Source organism: Dermacentor silvarum, chromosome 1, assembly GCF_013339745.2.
Source record: "Dermacentor silvarum isolate Dsil-2018 chromosome 1, BIME_Dsil_1.4, whole genome shotgun sequence".
NCBI lineage: Eukaryota > Metazoa > Arthropoda > Arachnida > Ixodida > Ixodidae > Dermacentor > Dermacentor silvarum.
The window spans coordinates 204,881,102-204,900,383 of record NC_051154.1 but is presented as its reverse complement, the minus strand read 5'-3'; the positions used below and the strand labels follow the sequence as shown (position 1 = coordinate 204,900,383).

Here is a 19,282-nt window from a genome sequence, read left to right as displayed (position 1 = left end):
TAGTGGAGTCCTCCGGCACCACTCCACTTTGAAAGCTGGTCATTCTGCAGAATTGAACTCGTGAAAACTTTGAATAAACAAAACAAATGAAAGTTTCATTATAACAGGGCATACTGCATGTCGCACTTTTGCATGTGGAACATTGATCTTAAACCTCATGCTGTTTTTCCTTTTTTACAGGCTTTACCTGTCAAGTTTCCTGGGACAAACATGGCCCACATTAAGAACACACTGGCCTCACTTCTCGCAAGGGACCTGAAGTGTCCAGAAGAGCTCAAGTCTGTGGACAGTTCAAGTCGTGTGCACTTGCAGCCCTCAACATTTTTAATGATGTTTCGAGTCACCTGAAACGCCCAGGTTGGATGGTTCAGACACAAGTACTGTGTTGTGATAAATAATTAAGTGCACAAGTGTTGCGCTTTGTATTTTAGTACATTTTACGTAAATTTTTAATGTTTCTACAAAAGATAGTGTTTCTTGACTATTTTATTTCATAGGTATCTCGGGTCCTTTCATGCCAAGACTGTTCCATGACGGCACACCATTTCAAGTTTGTTTGATAAAGTAAAAGTAGGCACAGTGAGAAATTTTACAGAAAATTAGCTTTCATACATACACCTGAAAGTGGAATCTGTGCTATTGTCAGAGTGGTTCTGTTTAAGAAAAACTACATATTAACATATGTTTGTAGTAACGGTTTATTTTGCTATTTCAAAACAGTAAGAAATAATAGGTAAAAGTTTGCTTAAATTCAGAGTGCAACAACAGTTCTCGGGCAAGGCAGCGATGTGCTTTCTTTCATGTACGCATGAAATCTGATTTCTTGCAAATTCTTTCATTCTAACTTGTTTTGCAGCACTCAAAAATTAAAACGAATTTCCTCATGCCAGTTCCATTTAAGTCTTCCAGCAGGTAACTAATGGCCACTGTCTATCAGATAAAAATCTTAAGTAGTAAAAGTGAATAAATCGCTTGGTATGTAATGACCTGCCCAGGAACCTAGTAATGATGGCAGAAAATGCAACTGGATCGTGCAACAAGCAATACAGCACAATAAACTGCTGCCATGGCACAACTTATTGTAATTACCATGTCGTTTCAGAGGTAGATAACGTTTAGTGAAATGGGCACACATAATTTAACCAGTAAGTAAGAGTCTCAGTGGGCTCATGCAAATAGTGCCATGATTATTAAGTTACTGGCTACCAAATAGAGAAAGCAAGTACTTTTTAAATGTTTTTTACAGTAATGCTTCTATATTATTTATGTTCTATTTATTTCAATTTTGAGAAATGTTTTACTTTAGGGCCACGCAAACTTTACATCTCTCAGTACTCAACTTCGTTATTGTATCAAGCTGCTGGCAGTTTGTAGATTGCGTTAGGATTTTTTTGATCTCAAGGCACACATGGCTGTACAGTTAACAAATGTTCGGCTTCAATAAACAATTCATCTAGAAAAAAATGCTTTTTGTCCACATCAATTTTGAGCTGTTGATTTCATGAAGGAGTATTGATTTTGTGTGTTAAGCCAATTTAAAAACTGGCATAATGGTTCTGCTAGCAGCTCTATAATATGTTTTATTACAGGCTATATCTAAAAGTGGTTTTGATCCCTGGGTGACCCAGGTCTGCAATACAAAAGTGCCTGCATTTAAGTTTGCTCCTGTCTACTAGTATGCAAGGACGACATCAATATGGTATCAATGGTAATGCTATGAGACTGAACGTAGCTCAGCGGTATTTAAAGAAATGTCTAGTCTCGTTTTCAGCACTACTCACCAAACAGCATATTTAAGTGGGCTCTCAAGTGATTTCAATAGTGATGTTCAACACTGCTCCAATAATATTTAAATGGTGTTGCACTATTGACTAACATTGCAGGTTAGGCTTGTTGGTAAAACATAATGGAGGCAAAAGGTGTAGTGCATCAGAAACAGGACACAAGAGGATGAACACAGACAACACACGTTTGGCACTTAACGTGTGTGTTGTCTGTGTTCTTCCTCTTGTGTCCTGTTTATGATACGTAGCACCTTTTGCCTCCATCAAGCAATATTGACGTTTAACGCTCATCCAATAATTCTTCAATGGGGTTTCAATATTGATGTTCAATAATATCTCAATGAGGTTTCAATATTGATGTTCAATACTGCTCCAATAATATCTCAATGGGGTTTCAATATTGACAGTCAACACAGTTCCAACATTATGTCAATGGGGTTTCAATATTGGCATTCAACATATTTCAACAATGTCTCAACAGGTTTGCAATACTGACATTCAACGCATCTTCAACATTTCTTCAATGGGCTTTCAATATTGGAATTCAACATGGTTTCAACAATCCATCAATGACTTCTCAAATTGAAATGACCCAATGATGTTTCAACAAAATGTCGCGGGCCAATTTTCAACACCTCTCAACAATTTCCTCAATAATGTTTCAACAAAGCCTCAATGTGCTTTCAATGCTATTTGTTGACATTGACCAATGACTTTTCAACAACTTTTCAACAATTTTTTTTGTAAGGGCCCACGGAGTGTCCACGCTCGTCCGACACAGAATCACCGCAATCGAACATGATCTCCACGACCGTCGCACCGAACACCTTTTCATTGAACTCATCCCACACAAAAAGCGCACGGACGGCATCTTCATCCTGAATATTTATAACGCCCCGTCCCTACGCCACAGTCGCTTTCTAACGCTCTTTAAAAAGGCCCTGAACGCCGCAGGCAGCAGCCCCCTCGTCATCGGCGGCGACTTCAACCTGCCGCACACAGGTTGGGGCTACAAACACTGCTCCGCTGCGGGCCGTAACCTTTGGCAAGACTCCCACGATCTCGGCTTCACTCTCATCACAGACCCGACGTTCCCCACACGCCTCGGCACCTCCACTGCGCGAGACACGACGCCCGACCTCACGTTCACCAAAAATGTAGTGAACGCTCAATGGCGCAATACTGAATACGACCTCGGCAGCGATCATTCGATCATTGAAATTACTCTCCCGCACCTCACAGCTGTATCTACGAGAACGAGGGAGTTCACGTGGGTGGACTGGGACGCCTTCCGCAAACATCGCACAGCAGAAACTACAGACAAAGGAGTTATCCGAGGTATTCGATATCGAGGCCCAAGATCGCCTTCATGTGTCGGGATTTGTCGTCGAGGATTTGATGCTTGAGTTGGAGCATGGCGTCCTGGGCTGAGAGATGAGCTCTAAAGCCGATGATTGAGTACGGGTACGCGGACGTATCTTCGAGGGGGATCACCGATATAGAATCTTGGTCGCGCGACCTTTTATCAGATACCCAATTGGCTACTCGCACTATCAAAACCGATGCCCCGACTGAACGTATGGATAGTCGGCTTGCCCACCTCATTGAAGCCAAAACGTCCATCCTCTCTCGGTGGAAGGGTCAACGACTCAACAAACGACTCAGGAAAAAGGTTGCACTACTTAACGAAAATATAAAAGAACACTGCCGAGTCCTAACAGCAATGGGCGGAGCTTTGCAATTCTCTAGACGGGCAGCTCCACCACTCACGTTCGTGGAAAATCCTAAAACATCTTCTCGACAATACCAGCACCCGTTCACAACAGCAGGATCGTCTTACCAAACTCCTATTCACAGAAACCAAGACGCACGGCCAGGACCACGTCACAAATACCTTATGCCAAAAGTACATCCCCTCCGGGCCAGCAAAGCCTCACGGCCCGTACACGGGGTCCTCGAACTCAGCCCTCGATGAGGACTTCAGCGTGGCCGAGGTACACGCTGCTCTGCGCAAATTGAACAGCCGTTCAGCCCCAGGTCCGGACGGCGTCACCAACAAAGCTCTGAGAAACCTAGACGACCCCTCGGTGGAACAGCTCACCGAGTACATCAACGACTGCTGGCGGCAAGGGTCCATTCCCTCATCATGGAAAACGGCCAAGGTAATTTTGATTCCAAAACCTGGCAAGCCATCTAGCCTTGCCAATCTCCGCCCCATCTCGTTAACCTCGTGCGTCGGCAAGGTTATGGAGCATGCACTCTTTACCCGCATAAACTCTCACCTCGAAGATACGTCCGCATACCCGTACTCAATCATCGGCTTTAGAGCTCATCTCTCAGCCCAGGACGCCATGCTCCAACTCAAGCATCAAATCCTCGACGACAAATCCCGACACACGAAGGCGATCTTGGGCCTCGATATCGAGCGCGCCTTCGATAGTGTCGCGCACTCTACTATCCTCGAACGCATCTCCCTACTAAACCTCGCCGAGCGCACCTACAACTACGTACGAGACTTTCTATCCAACCGAAGGGCGTTCCTCTCGGTTGGAGATATTCAATCGGAGAAATTCACTCTCGGATGCGCGGGAACCCCACAAGGCTCTGTCATTTCCCCAATGCTGTTCAATTTGGTCATGCTCGGATTAGCACAGGAACTACAGAAGCTCGACGGCATAGAACACACCATCTATGCCGACGACATTACCATCTGGACCACTACGGGCAGCGATGGACAAATTGAAACCGCTCTGCAAGACGCCATCGATGCCGTCGAAAATTATCTCGAAGGCACGGGACTCCGATGTTCCCCCGACAAGTCAGAGCTCCTCTTATACCGCCCCACTCTCCGTGGACGCCCACCACTACGATCTACGCATAAACGCCGCTACGAGGAAATCCAACTCCACATGAGGGATGGTGGAACCATACCCGTGGTCTCCACTATCCGGGTTTTCGGCATGACCATCGAAGCCAACGGCGCAAATTCAACGGCTATATCCAAGATCCTCCGACAGACGGCCAATACATCGCGGCTGCTGAAACGGGTGACCAACCGGCGACAGGGCATGAAGGAAGAAAGCGTCATTCGCCTTGTTCAGTCGTTCGTCATCTGTCACATCACATACGTCGCCGCCTTCCATAATTGGTACAAAGCAGAAAAGACTAAATTGGACATCATTATACGCGGCGCCTACAAGCTAGCCTTAGGACTGCCAAACAACACCAGCACTGAATTTCTACTCCAATTAGGACCCCATAACACCCTAGACGAATTAATCGAAGCACAGCGTCGGTCTCATCTGGAGCGTCTCACCCTCACAGAAACGGGCCGGCACATTCTAACTAAACTCGGCATCACCTACCACCATCAACATGGAGACAAATACCCAATTCCACGCGACGTACAGACTTGGCTACATGCCGACCCTATTCCCAAAAACATGCATCCGGACTACAATAAAGAACGTCGGAAGGCAAGGGCTGCCTCCCTCATTAAAGCCTATGGCGACACCACGGGCGTCACCTTCGTCGACGCAGCTGAATATCAAGACGGGCACCGCTTCGCCGCGGCTACCACAGTAAGCGGCTCGCTCAAACATGCCGCCAGCATCGTAACCCAAAACGCCGAGACGGCCGAGGAAGTGGCCATCGCCCTGGCCACCCTTGATCCGGACTGCCATACCATCGTGAGCGATTCCCGCACGGCAATCAGCAATTACATCAAAGGTCGTATTTCAAAACAAGCGCTACGCATCCTAAACCAAGCCCCTCACTCACTTGAGAAGCAAATCACTCTCGTCTGGTTCCCAGCGCACGCTGGCGACGTACATCCGCACCTCACCAACCTCAACGAGGTCGCTCACTCCGTAGCACGAGGCCTTGTCAACCGTGCCGGAGACAGCGCAGGTGCACCCGCGGAACGCGATCGCCTCACCAGCTACAACGACCTCACGAAATCATTCTATCTCAACAGAAGAACCTTCCCCATCCCTCATCACAAGCTAAATAGAGCACAGGCAACCACCCTTCGCCTGTTACAGACAAACACGTACCCCTCACTAACACGTTACCACAGGATCTACCCGGACACCTACCCTAGTAACATTTGCAAGGTCTGTAAGACTGAGGCAGCATCGCTTCCCCACATGCTATGGGAATGTAAAAACCAATATCCGACAAATAATACCGTGACCCTCTCGTCGAGATGGCACGCCGCCCTGCGCAGCTCCCAACTCGACGACCAACTCTGGGCTACCCAGCAAGCCTGCGAGGCGGCGAAGAGGCAAGACCTCGATGTCCCCACGTGGGAGGCCTAGGCCCAGCCAGCTAAACTGCTGGTGTAAATAAAAGTTTGTTCCTCCTCCTCCTCCTAGCTATCGTTTCAGGACCAGAGAAAAACCACAGGTGGCACGCGTGCTGTGTTAGTGAAGATTAAAGTGTGGCTTGTTTTAATCATTTCAATGTAATGTTGGCTTTATCTTAACACCCATATAACACATGTGTTTGGTACACATGGATATGCAACTTCGTTCAAAATCTGAGTGAACCCATTGCTCTGAATTCATGCAAAACTGTCAAGGCTCACCAGTGTAATGTATGCCGTTATAGAATGAGGTCTATAAATACAGACGGGCGTATTCACGTTATATTTTGACGCGATGTTGTGACGAATGTTCTCACTTACTAAGCTTCATTTCTATTGCGTGCTCAGTAGCGATGTGATGTGAGCTGGCGCAGTACACTACTTGGCGCAACAAGCTTCGAACGACAAATGTTAATTGATTTTTTTTTCCCGCCGAGAAGTTGGCCCCGCCAAATGTAGATGGCGTTGCTGTGCCTTCACAAGCCGCCATTGCAGGGCGCATGGGCTTCTATGACATCTTCGCTACCAAGCGTACATATACCTTGTACACACCGCCAAACCACGTGAACAGTCGCGGACAGTGCTTCGACGCCCCGTCCGCGCCATGCAGACCGAGCAAAGAGCGAAAGCAGCGCCACGAGATGCGGGAATCGTTGGTGGGTCCACGCAGTCACAGAAGTTTGAAAACTGAACCTTGGCTAGCAACGTTGGCCATAGCTTCGTAACTATTGTCTTTGTTATTGTATTTTTTATCCATAATAGAGCGACAGCTGCTCGGTGGGCCAGTGTATTATCGCAATAGACAAGCGGAAAGCCTGGGGTATGCGCATTGCTCCATTGGTGACCTCCTCTCCACTTTTTTTTTTCTCGAGAGCGTCGCTGCAGCCACAGCTTGCATGTTGCAGCTCATATTGAGTGCAATAGTACATACGGGCCGTAACTGATAACTTGGATATTCTAGCAATGAACGGGCTCATAATATATGTTAAAATAGCAATTTTCTAAACGAAATTACACGAGCCAGAACAAGTCCATATACCGCGATAGGCGACCACAGAATTTTATTAACTTCGGGAAAATAGTGCCAAGTCGGTTTATAATTCAACGTAACTGCACATCTTGGCATCAATACATGATGAGAAGTCTCGGCTATGGCACAAATAAAAGTTTTTCACGATGAAAGCGCCATGACTCCCTGAGAGTATGGCACCTCATTATTATCATTATTTTTTAATACCTTCTGTCAAGCTTGTCGACTACTTTTTAATTTTTGTTCGGTGCGACGGCTTGGGATAACAGAGCCCGTATTCAAAAAAAGCTATTGCGCTAGAATTGTTCAACCAATACTGATGTTGTAGCACACATTATTAGGGAAGTCGCTGGCCAATAGCAAATAGCACTTACGCAGAAGAAGTTTTATAAATTCGGCACCATTTTTTACCTTGTTCACAGTTTTGCAATAAGCATATGTTCTGATAGAAGAAGAGAAATAAACTTCGTGAACTCTTACGTTAGCTGGGTACATGGATGAGTGTGGACCTCAAATTAGTAAGCGGTACGAGACCCGACGGGGGGCGAATTATAGAAAAAATTTAGTGAAACCTTCCTTTTGCCGTTCTTTCAGTATTGTCACAACTAACAGACGGTTTTGCTCTAAAGTATATTAAGACCTTAAACCAAGATTATGAGATCAATAACTGCCATCGCGTTTAACACAAGAACTACGTTGCTTCAACCAACCCGTAGGTGCGCGCTCTAAGTGAGCGATAGTTACAATCATCAGGTATGGAACATGGATACTAATTTATTTATTCTCTCACTACTACAGTCGAATATTTTCAGTATACCATTTTAATTATCACCATGAAACTGAGGCGTACCTCTAGTTTTTTCCAGCCGCAATGCATTTTTCTGAATATTCCATAAGCTTAACTTTAGTTACCAAATGTTAAATATCACAAAATAAAAATGCATTGAGACCAATAGCAATAGAAAGCATACCTCTAAATACTCGGCTTTGTACACGGTGAGCAGAGGAGTGAATCCTATGTAGACAAGGTGCCTGCCATACCTCTGGAATCGCGCATGTAATCCACAAATTCCGGCGAAAAGCACTGCACAAGAATTCAAAGAACGATATTGGAGTCAATTGTCAAAGTCATCATCGCAGCAGTACAATCCATAAGTTTTGATTGTAATTTCACGTACTGCACAAGTGCTGAAAATAAAGCGGGCTTCATTTTCTTTTTGTTCAACTTTTTATGAAAGCACTTCTGCTGGCTGCAACATCGGTTAGCTTTGCATTCCTCTCATATTTTTTATAAATAGTACGCGCAGGACAATTTATTAGTATGTATTCTAATTTTGTAGGCAGATAAGCTCATCTTACCGGAACAAACAACGAAACGACTGAACAAAAGAAGCGGCTTGCATTTCAAACAATAATAATACCTGGACACTCCCCCCCTTAGTGTTGTGTCATATGTGTTCAGTGACTGTGGTTCATAAAATTTAATAAGAAACAGTATAGCGAAAGGAGGAGAGGGATATTTAAGCACCAGAAAATACAGGGTATTTCAGTGAACATTTTCAACATTTATTTAAGGTTGCCTGTGGCAGGTAGCCCAATTCTAGTTAATGAGCTGGTCTACGCGAAGAGGCGGACATTACTTGCACAAAAAATTGAAATGCCTAATCGACTAATTAACAAAAATTCACTAATAATTTTTAACTAATTACCTGATGGCCTATATCGCAATTTACAAATTGTAGCCGTGGAGTTCACAAGGCGGAGCCACTTAGAATTAATTCTCAGGATGACACCAGTTTCGAAATAATTCCCGAATTTTGCGGAGAAATGCATTGGCGTTCCAGTTAATTTTGTGCTTCAATGCAAAAAGCGACGTTTTGTTAGGAACCTAACTGGAACGCCAATGCATTTCTGCGCAAAGTTCGGGAATTAATATCTCGAAACTGGTGTCATCCCGAGAATTCGTTCCAAGTGGATCCGCCTTGCGAACAACACGGCTACAATTTGTAAATTGCAATATAGGCCATAAGGTAATTAGTTCAAAACTTAATTAGTGAATTTCTGTTAACTATTCGATCAGCATTTCAATTTCTTGCGCAAGTAATGTCCGCCTCTTCGAGTAGACCAGCTAATGAACTAGAATTGTGCTATCTGCCACAGGCAACCTTTAAGAATTTTTGAAAGTGTTCGCTGAAACATCCTGTATACAAAAACGAACAGAAAGATCTTCAGAAGGAAGCATTTACGTAAAAGTGTCTTTTTGCTTTTATATAATCCCCGCGTAACACAATTTCTACCTTCATGAGTTCTTGTGTTCGTTAGCGCTTTAAAACAAAAAAAAAAAAAACCCTATACCGTTAAGGGCCCCGTGTCGCGGGAAATCCGGCGTCGGCGTCGGTGTCGGCGTCGGCATTGGCGCCCGCGGCCGAGAAAATCATCCCCAACCACGCAGGCCCTCCAAATATATTTAGGTATGCCACACAATTCTATTATTAATGTTGCTCATACCTTTTCTTGCATTCTTGGCAAAGCTATTCCTCAGAATTTTGAGAATGACAATCCACAAATAAATGTCATGAAACAAAACATCCACAGCGCATGGTTTTTATGTTAAATCTTCTCAAACTGAAATAATAAAAGTGCAAAACAAAAACGGAAACCTGAAAATTATGCAATTTTTTTTGGCGTGGCTGTGCAATACCTCCGGGATCGCCCCACTCAAGAGGCTGCATTTCTACCAGAAAGCTCGCCTTCGTGCATAGCGTTCGCCGCCCCCGGTAACCATTACGGTTGCTTATAAGCTGCAGTTGTCGGGAAGCGTAAAAAGCAGTCAGTGATCTTAGAATGCTATTGCGTTCCACTCTTAAAAGCAAAGCTTAAGCGTCCTACCAATTTTTTCTCAATACAAACATTTTTTTTTTCATTTATTTCATTTATTAAGGCGAAAGCCTTAGATGGCTCATGGGTCGAAAAATACGACGATCGTCAGGTGTTACGGAAACAAAATTCAAGTGACACCTCAGGTGACGTCTCATACACATTAAAGAAACTGTCATCATGAGTAGAAGTTCGAAATGACTATGGAAGCTACAAACATGGCCACATTTGGTGACGCATGCGCCAGTAAGCCATCAATTTCTTTATCAACAAAAGAGCTCGATTACCTGTGTTCGCGTTGAACGGACACCCTTCCTAAATCATCAGTGTGGCCACAAAAGTGTCTGCATGTGGTTTTCTCGGTTTTTTTCATGCTTGCCGTGCAATACACACGTATCATATGATGTTTTAAAGAGTATAAGTAGCCCTGCGGGAACTGAAAACAAATCTGCTGTTGAAAGTTAGCGGTGTGTGTTTGTCTAATGTACCTTCCCGTGTCCCTCTCATTCTGCCTGCGCTACAAGAAAATAGATGGATGAAAAAGAACGATTTCGATGGGGGCGAAATGCGGAAACACCCGTGTACTTAGATTTAGGTGCACGTTAAAGAACGAACCCCAGGTGGTCCAAATTTCCGGAGTCCCCCACTACGGCGTGCCTCATAATCAGATCGTGGTTTTGGCGCGTAACACCCCATAATTTATTTTTTTTAAACGAAAGAGAAAGCCACGACCATTCTAACGTGCCATTAACCACGCAGAACCAGTGGGGATATCTAGGCGAACGAAAAAAAGAACAAGATAAAACAAGTAATAGGAAGTAACAATACATTTGAATGATAATGTCGTGAGCGCGCAGGCTTTCGCCTTCAACCTCTTTGACTGTCAACTTTTTCTTCCTTAAGCGCCCAAAGACATTAACCCCACAAAGCGCAACGTATGATTTTTTATACCCTGAATTTGATGACTAAAAGTTCATGTGCTAATGACCTAAACTAGAGCCCGTACTAGGGTTTTTGATGTGCTGGAGGACGTTTACAGTCGTGATAGTACAGTAAATAACTTACAAATTAAGGTATTACGATACTAAGTAATGTTTAATCGATAACATTTCATTGTTTTCTTTGTACCAATGAACATATCTCCATGGCCAGAAATAAATGTAAAGCACGCTGTTTAATTGTCTTTGATGCGTAATGGTGTTTGGGCATTGTGGGGTTAAATCATGGGGGGAGGGGGTAAAGGGGACATAGAGACATGTAAACACCAGATAACTACATAACAGAAAATATGACAGAAGTATGTCGTTACAAGGTTATGACAAAAATATATAGCTATTTTCAACAAAAGTATGCGCCATTCAATATAAATACAGATGCTAGAAGAGCAGATAATGATGAAGGTCTCGGGCAAAAAAAAAGGATGTTGCATCATACACAAAAAAAAGAATAAAGTTTCGCAGACGTATTCGTGAATCTCGCTCGAGGTTTAAGCAAGAGAGGTGCACTTCAAAGAAGTGCGTGATTCTCAGCGCGGTATCACTGCTGGGAGCTCACCTAGGCTGACGTAAACGGCTACCTTTGGGAGCGCAGGATGACGCACGCAGATATGTCACGAAAAGTGCCGCCCTTCTCTAGAACAATTATATCACTCCGCGTGGCCCCTTCCTCTTAAGATGGAAAGCTTATCATCTAACCATTATATGAGCATTTGCACGTGTGATTTATACTAGAATATAAAGGATTATCTCTCGTTGGCTGATATTTCGTAAGCGGCTACTTGACACCTAGAAAATTACAGCGCTGTGTGCGCTCTTATTCAACGTCAGGGATTACATTTGTGCGGGTTATAGAACCGATGTTTGCACTGCTGTGCACATACCTGAGATACGCTACATGAACAGGTACTGCCCAAATAGGAACGAAGTTAAGCAGCGCCTTCCAACAAATACTAGTATGTGAACGCAAGTGTCTGCAGTTCCTCTAATTTTATTAAATATTGCCTTTCCCATGCAAAATTCGGCAATACGACCTAGAACCGGTCTGAAGTGTTCCTGGAAGTATAACATCACTTGTGGACCTACTTGAAAGATAATATTCATCCCTAACTTATTTCAATTGCTCCAATGGAGATAGACTTCTAGGGTTCCTGAATATTATTGTAAGCTCTGGAGAAATATATTCACAAAATGCGAATTGCACATTACCACCCACATTCATATTCTACTTCCTATTTATGCCTAGTGCTTGCATTAATGTATCAAAGACCCGGTGCGGTGGCTCAGTGAGCTAAGGCGTTGCGCTGCTGAGCACGAGGTCGCGGGATCGAATCCCGGCCGCGGCGGCCTCATTTCGATGGAGGCGAAATGCAAAAGCGCCCGTGTGCTTGCGTTGTAGTGCTGGTTAAAGAACCTCAGGTGGTCAAAATTAACCCGGAGCCCTCCTCATAATCATAACTGGTTTTGGCACGTAAAACCCCAGCAAGAAGAAGAATGTATCAAAGTTAATCACATCCTGCTTTACCGGCCTTCTTGTTGGGCACTTAGCAGATGCTCACCAGTGTTAATATCAATTGTAACATTACTTAGGTGGATACTGCAGAGTTAACCAGATAGCAAACCAAAGTGCTCAGCAGCGTTAGCGATTGCATTCCTGAAGTTGTTCTCTATTTGCTTAACTAACGAGTGCAGGTAACCCCATAACGCACGAACCACCAGTGTCATCAGCACTCAACTTCCGAGCTGCCTTTTCCATCTCTTTTATCTCAGTTATCGCATCCGTTTCGACTGTGTGAATACGTATATGCTTGCGCGGGTAGTCCAGGTGTCGGTGCTACTTTCACGATCCATGAAAGTTGTCCTGCTGCTTTCAATCACATCGCCAAGCCTTTCCAAGATCAAGAAGACGCAGTCGTAGTTGCTGCATTGCCGCTATAAACTGTGATTGGTCTCTCGCTGTTTGCACAAAAGAGGCTGTGGTTCGAGATAGCGCACCACTATTTTTATGGAAGCATACAAATGCGCACTTACTTGTGCTAAACCTGATAGGCGAGTCGGGCGGTGAGCAGGACTTGAAAAGGATCCACAAGCCTTGAAAAGGCACCTGTTCTTTACGGTGTGGCAAGTGTTGGAGGTGCTTGAATGTTTTCCATTTTATCAATCGGGCAATCCAGGCGATGACTCCAACGAATAGAAGAGTACTGACGAGAATCAATGCAGCGCCTTTGAGAAAGCTGGATGCGAGTTCAAGGACACCGCTTGACGCCAGATGCCAGCTCATCTTCGATGTCATGGCTGCAATGGCTGCAAAAAAAAAAAAGAAACAAGAAATGAGCAGAAATCATAGAAAATTATTGTGAAAGTAAGCGAAGCTTAAACTGGTTTGTACCATACTTAGTTTGTCTCTATGTTTGTTTCTTTTCCTGTGTAGTTAAAGCGACATCATTTTGTTAGTGTTGCACGGCTGAAGGAGTGGTAACGACGCGCGCGGCGGTGCGTGAACTTTGATGGCAGCGTGTCTTGCTTTTGTCATGTATATCATGCGTTACGGAACAAACGCCGGGTGCATCCTTTCTGCCACCGACCTGCATGGGCGATGCCAGAGGCGATGCAATGTCATATGACATTTCAAAGCGCTAGCTGCAACTACAGGGACGGATGGGTGAAAATGATGCGCTGTTGCTCTTGCTATGCCACGTGACTGTTGCTATGGGAAGTAAGTGGTTTCTGTGTGACGTGACCCACCTGCCAAGCGTCTCAAAGTGCTAGCTTGAACGAGGCTATAGGAATGGCAAAGTTCTCTCGTGTCATGCATGCATTTGTGGCCTAGTATGAAAAGAAAATGAAAACACACACTTGTGCCTTGATGGGCAGAGCATCTGGCTGCTCCGCTGGAAAAACCTGCTTGAAATCTTATCATGTGTCATGTATTTTTTTTTTCTTTTGCGATAGAAATTAAACGGACACTCAAGGCGCACTCGCGCCGCCACCGTTAGCGCTGTCGTGCTGTCCTGCTATCGCGGCGAATGCGCGGCCCGCGCGTGGAGGGCTGGAAGACACCCAGAGACGCGCTATGCGTCTGGCTGCAAAAGCGACGAGGTCAACGGGACGCACCGTGAGTCTGCGCTCAATTGGCTTTGCAGGAGCCAAGCGTCTGGTTCCCGCTGCTGGCATGAGTGTTGTGTGCAGACAGATTAGCCTTTCTGCTGAGCATCCGTGTGCATACGACACCGATGGTGCATGCATTGGTCTGAGTGGATCGAACGGCCAATAAAACACAAGATACATGTATGTAATCCGTTCTTTGTGTGCTGACAAACGCCATCCGTTTTCCTACGGTCTCAATTTGTGCACCGTCATGGTGCGACGACTGTAAGGTGACAGGCGGCGCTCCTCACTACGCCAGCGTTCTGAGACGCCTTACGCGCAGCTCTAAACCTCGTTGCCACATTCAATGCTGCTTCTCCTCCCGGCAAAACTGACAGCCGTTGTGGATGGATTACAAAAAAAAAACTCATGTACTTAGGTTTATGTTAGGATGGAAATCTGGGCGTGTTGGTTCTTGCAAATCTATGTAATAGGAGGCTTTGTTTGTGTCGGTCTACATCTGCACCATTGTTTTGGCTCCTATCACATAGATAAATTTATGTGAACTGTTAAACAACGCCAGGTCGTCGAAAGTTATCCGTAGCCCTACGCTACGGCGTCCCTCATAGCCCTGTAAAATTTGGGGACGTAAATCCAAGAATTTTATTTTGATTTTTGAGAGTTTCTGTACGGCATTGCAAGAGGGCATGAACGCTATAGAAACATGATTTCTATACATAAGTGCGGATAATGTTTTGCTCTATATAGCTACTTATATATGATGAATTTAGAGCAATGACAGTGGGCTCTAAACGTGCAAAATAAATTTCGCTACAGCATGAATGTGTAGCTATTAGGCGTAACTCAACTGGGCTTAAGACGAGTTTCTTAGTACAGATGGAGTCCATTAATAATTAAAGTACTCTAGTACAAGTGAGAAACACTCATGGCCCAAAATACCCCATTCGATATCAATTTTCCTTAATATTCATTATTACACCTCTTTAAATATAACTATCAGCAGGCACTAGCTATGTTGTCGATGCTTCAAACGGTGACAGATGACAGCGCCAAGCAATACACGCCGCCAAATGAGCGAAAACGGCGCCCACTCCGGATACAGAACCTTCATGATATGTAATTCTACCCAGGCCATCCATGCCTTGCCGCATTTCTCTGGGAGGTCACACTGCCGTTCTTGATGAAGCTCCGCACTTAATTAAGAGTATACATGCAGGGTGTCCCAACTATCAGGCACCAAGATTTCAAAATATTCAAATTCCACGTAGCTGCACAGAACCAAGTTAATGTTGTTTGCCGTATAATTACATAATTAATCTTAATTATCAATCAACTTCTCAAATATTGTAATTAGATGGAAAGTGTTAATGAGAAAATCGCAGAGCATCATGCAAAACCCCCGATGCAGTTTTATGTTGCTCGATACGTGCTACATAAAACTGTTTTTCCGAGGGTCAAAGAAGCCGGCGGATACACGCAAAGTGCCTCGAGTGGCCAGTCACGCGGCAATTTTGCGTGTATTCACTTTCGCTCTTTCATCTTTCGCTGTGCTCGTTCGCACGGTTACGCCGAGGTAGGACGAGGGACGCCGACGCTCAACGCAGAAACGGGCGCCTAAGAGCTGCGCTCGAAAAATTTATCTTTTCACTAAAGATATAGTTTACACGACTTTGTTGGCATAGCATTTGTTTCTTCGCTTGATTGTATTGTGGTGCGAACACGACAAGGCTAGAATGCGCGAACGAAGTCCACGAATGCACGCAAAATTGCCGCGCGACTTACCGCACGAGGCACGTTGCGTGAATTCCCGGGCTTCTTTCACGCTCAGAAAAACACTTTTACGTAGCACATATTGAGCCCGTATTAAGTATCTCCAAGTTTTCAATAAAGTTTTCCATTCGTCCGTCCGTCCGTCCGTCCGTCCGTCCGTCCGTCCGTCCGTCCGTCCGTCCGTCCGTCCATCCATCCATCCATCCATCCGTCCGTCCGTCCGTCCGTCCGTCCGTCCCCAAGCGACGGCAAAAAGCAATACATTGGTTCTGTACAGCTAAGTGCCATTAGCATATTTTTAAATATTGGTGCATGATTGTTGCGACACCCTGTATAACCAGTGAAAAAAACGAACACGATGGCATCAACAGCACGATCACGTACTTAGTGGCGCAAATATCATGTCATCTTATGTCATGCATGCCTGTCAGGCACATCCTCATATGCATCTATTAAAAGAAATGACCACAATGGCATCCCGACCACAAGCATTCCATGGCATTCATCCAATCACGTCATTCCATACAAATGACAAGGTCGATCCACATATGTCGCGAAGCTTCGGGCGAAAAGCGGTTCAGAACCAATTGCCACCGACATCAGCAAGGGTAGTTATGGGAGCTGCGATTGAAGCGCGACTATGTTTGGAGGGAACAAACATTGGGAAAGAAAAAAGCTCTTTATAAATAAAGTGAGACACATTTAGATTCATTCAGCGAAAATAAAATTCCTAATCCATTTTATATACGCATGGCGAGAAAAGAAGATAAAACTCTATTTTACTTGATCATTTTCAATAAATAGCTTTTTTCAGCGCCCACCGTGAGAGTGCCCATCGAAATCCTTTGCAATGCAATGCAGCTCTTGGAGTGCGTGGAAAGGCGCGCTCGTAAAGTTCACCTGTTACGATACGCCCCCCTCACATGTTGTGTTGTTTTGCATGTCGAGGTTTGTCTGAATTAGGTGACGCGGGTAGTTTTATTGTTTCTTAACCTGTGCAGTCAAAAGTAGTGAGTTGCGACCGCCAGATACTTGTTTACTTTAGTTGTTTTCGTGCGACAGCGCTGGCCGACGGGCTTGGCGTCCGACGAAAGGACGAGCACTCTACGCAATCTACGCCCAAAGCGTTCGTCGGCCTCCAAAGAAAGTATGTTCTGTGCAGCGATGCGATTTCCACACTGTACGGCTGACCTTTTCCTGCATCGCTTTCCGCGCTGAAAGCTCGGAAGGCCCATCAAGTCGAATGGCGATGTATTTGAATATACTGTTCTAATCGCAGGCCCCCGAAAACAAATTTCGTGCCTATGAGAACAAAATGGCGTCACTTCTGTTTTTAACGGATGTGACATCAAATTATTTTTTCTTTCGCCGGAAGTGTTCCCTCCTCACAGAGATGGCGCTAAGTCCCATGAACCGCTGATAAGCCGCCATGTTTTGAACGTATGGGCTTCTATGGAAGCTTCGCTACCAGGTGTATTTACCTTGCAAATGGTGTCATGTCATGCATATGCTGATATATATCAGGGGATGTATTCGGCGACGATCCGCTTCAGCGATACTTCTCCTTGGCCACGCCTTGGTCGTCAGTCGCACGCTGAATGGGTGGTTGAGCAAAATCGCATGAGCTGATTGGCTGGTTGAACACTACGTCATCCGATGTTGCAGCTATTCGGCGTGTGCCTGATGGCCAAGGCGATAGTATCGCCTAAGTAGATCATCGCAGAATACGTCTCCAGTTAAGGAAACGATTACGATGGCAACACAACCACGATCACATTCCTAGTAGCCCAAATAGCATGTCATTCATGTATTTCCCATATTATGACATGCATGTTATGCCATGTCATTCATGTCATGTTATGCAAATCCTGATATATATCCAGTTAAATAAATGACAACGGCGGCATCACGATCACGAGCACATACCCAGTGGCCCAAGCTTGTAAACAACTTGGCTCACTGGATCGGCGTAAGAGGCTGATAGATAGACTCAAAGTGCCTAAAGTACGCAACCAATGCTTCGCATTAACAAACACTACTTGCTACATTCGCTATAGTTTAACATACCGCTTTAAATGCAGCAAACCTCATCGGATTCTGAGCAGGGGGATCCGAGCAAAACGATTTCTCCCTTCCTATGTACTCAGGAGCTACTGAGCTATAGCTTTGCCTGAAAACTAATTTCACATAATAACTTTTTGTGAGTATGGTGAAGCGCGAAAGACGGGACAAAGTGAGGCGAGACGGACAGGACAAGCGCTTTTCCCGTCCGTCTCGCCTCACTTTGTCCCGTCTTTGGCGCTTTACTGTAATCAAAATATGCATCACCAACTGGCCCAAAATTCCACTCCGCTGATGCACATAACTGTTACCGAAGTAAAGTTACAAGGGAGATACTACCAGAATTCTGCTATGAATACTCTTCATTATTATTCCGCTCTTAATAAGGGAATATACTACGTTTTAGGCGTCGCTTTCTCGAGAAAAGAAATCAGTAACTAAATATAACGAAGTAGAGAACGAAAGCGAACAATTGTGCTGTTGGCACGCCAGTTGCGAAATAATATAAAACAATTGTTGTTCGGAAATTTCAATTCGAAAATTTTCTCTTAGGAGGCAACTACTCAAAGAAACATCGGAGACTGTTAGCTCCTACCTGAAAGGGTGAGAAGTGCAGAACAGATGCCGAAAGTGTATCTTTCTGTGCTGTATATTCCCAGTTTGCCTCGTCCCCACCTCTGCTTTGTGACAGATAGTTGCACTGTCCTCCTCCGTTGTCATAGAAAGCATTTCACCACTTACCTTCTAACCTGCGATAAGAGGCGCAACAGGCGCACGTGGGAACCACGCCTCTGCAGGAAGCCTTAAGGGTGTGGGTTCTCAGTCGCGCCTCTCCCTTCAACGTCCGCTTGGTCGCCGAGTGAGACAGATAAAGGGAACGAGGTTTGATTGACTGCGTCGCCTTGAAGCGTCTGGAGTGGAGCGGCTGCTGCCAAGAACGCCTTGTTAGGGGGCTGCTTTTGGCACTTGTTGACTCTACGCGTTGTCGCCGGCTGTTGGGCAAGAACTTCGGATAAGAACGAAGAGCCACTGCGACATACGCGGCCATAGAAAATATGAGCCATAATTGACTTCCAGTGTCTCCGTCCTGAACTATATACGGTTCATTTTGGGTACATAGACAAACGAGCCAACAAGCAAGCAAGCAAGCAGACAACAGGCAAGCAGGCAGGCAGGCAAGCAAGCAAGCAAGCAACCAACCAAGCAAGCAAACAAGCAAGCAAGCAAACAGATGATGGCAGTGGAGCTTTCACCGGAATACACGGACGGTAGACAACCTCAAGACGACTTA

At 45.0% G+C, this 19,282-nt stretch overlaps 1 protein-coding gene across 9 annotated transcripts in view; it reads right to left on the bottom strand.

The window, feature by feature from the left end:
* LOC119436674 (cytochrome P450 4c3-like) overlaps window positions 1-18,949 on the bottom strand; it is a 58,248-nt gene extending 39,299 nt beyond the window's left edge. For 2 of the 9 annotated variants that reach the window (XM_049659610.1, XM_049659617.1), the window contains exon 1: window positions 18,587-18,726. Coding sequence is in view for 6 of the 9 variants with exons in the window: in XM_049659622.1 (XP_049515579.1) it covers window positions 8,152-8,264; window positions 13,084-13,345 (375 nt within the window). In the remaining 3 variants the exon portion in view is untranslated. The other 7 variants (XM_049659622.1, XM_049659614.1, XM_049659629.1 and 4 more) reach the window with 7 other exon arrangements.
* Window positions 18,950-19,282: the final 333 nt, after the last annotated feature.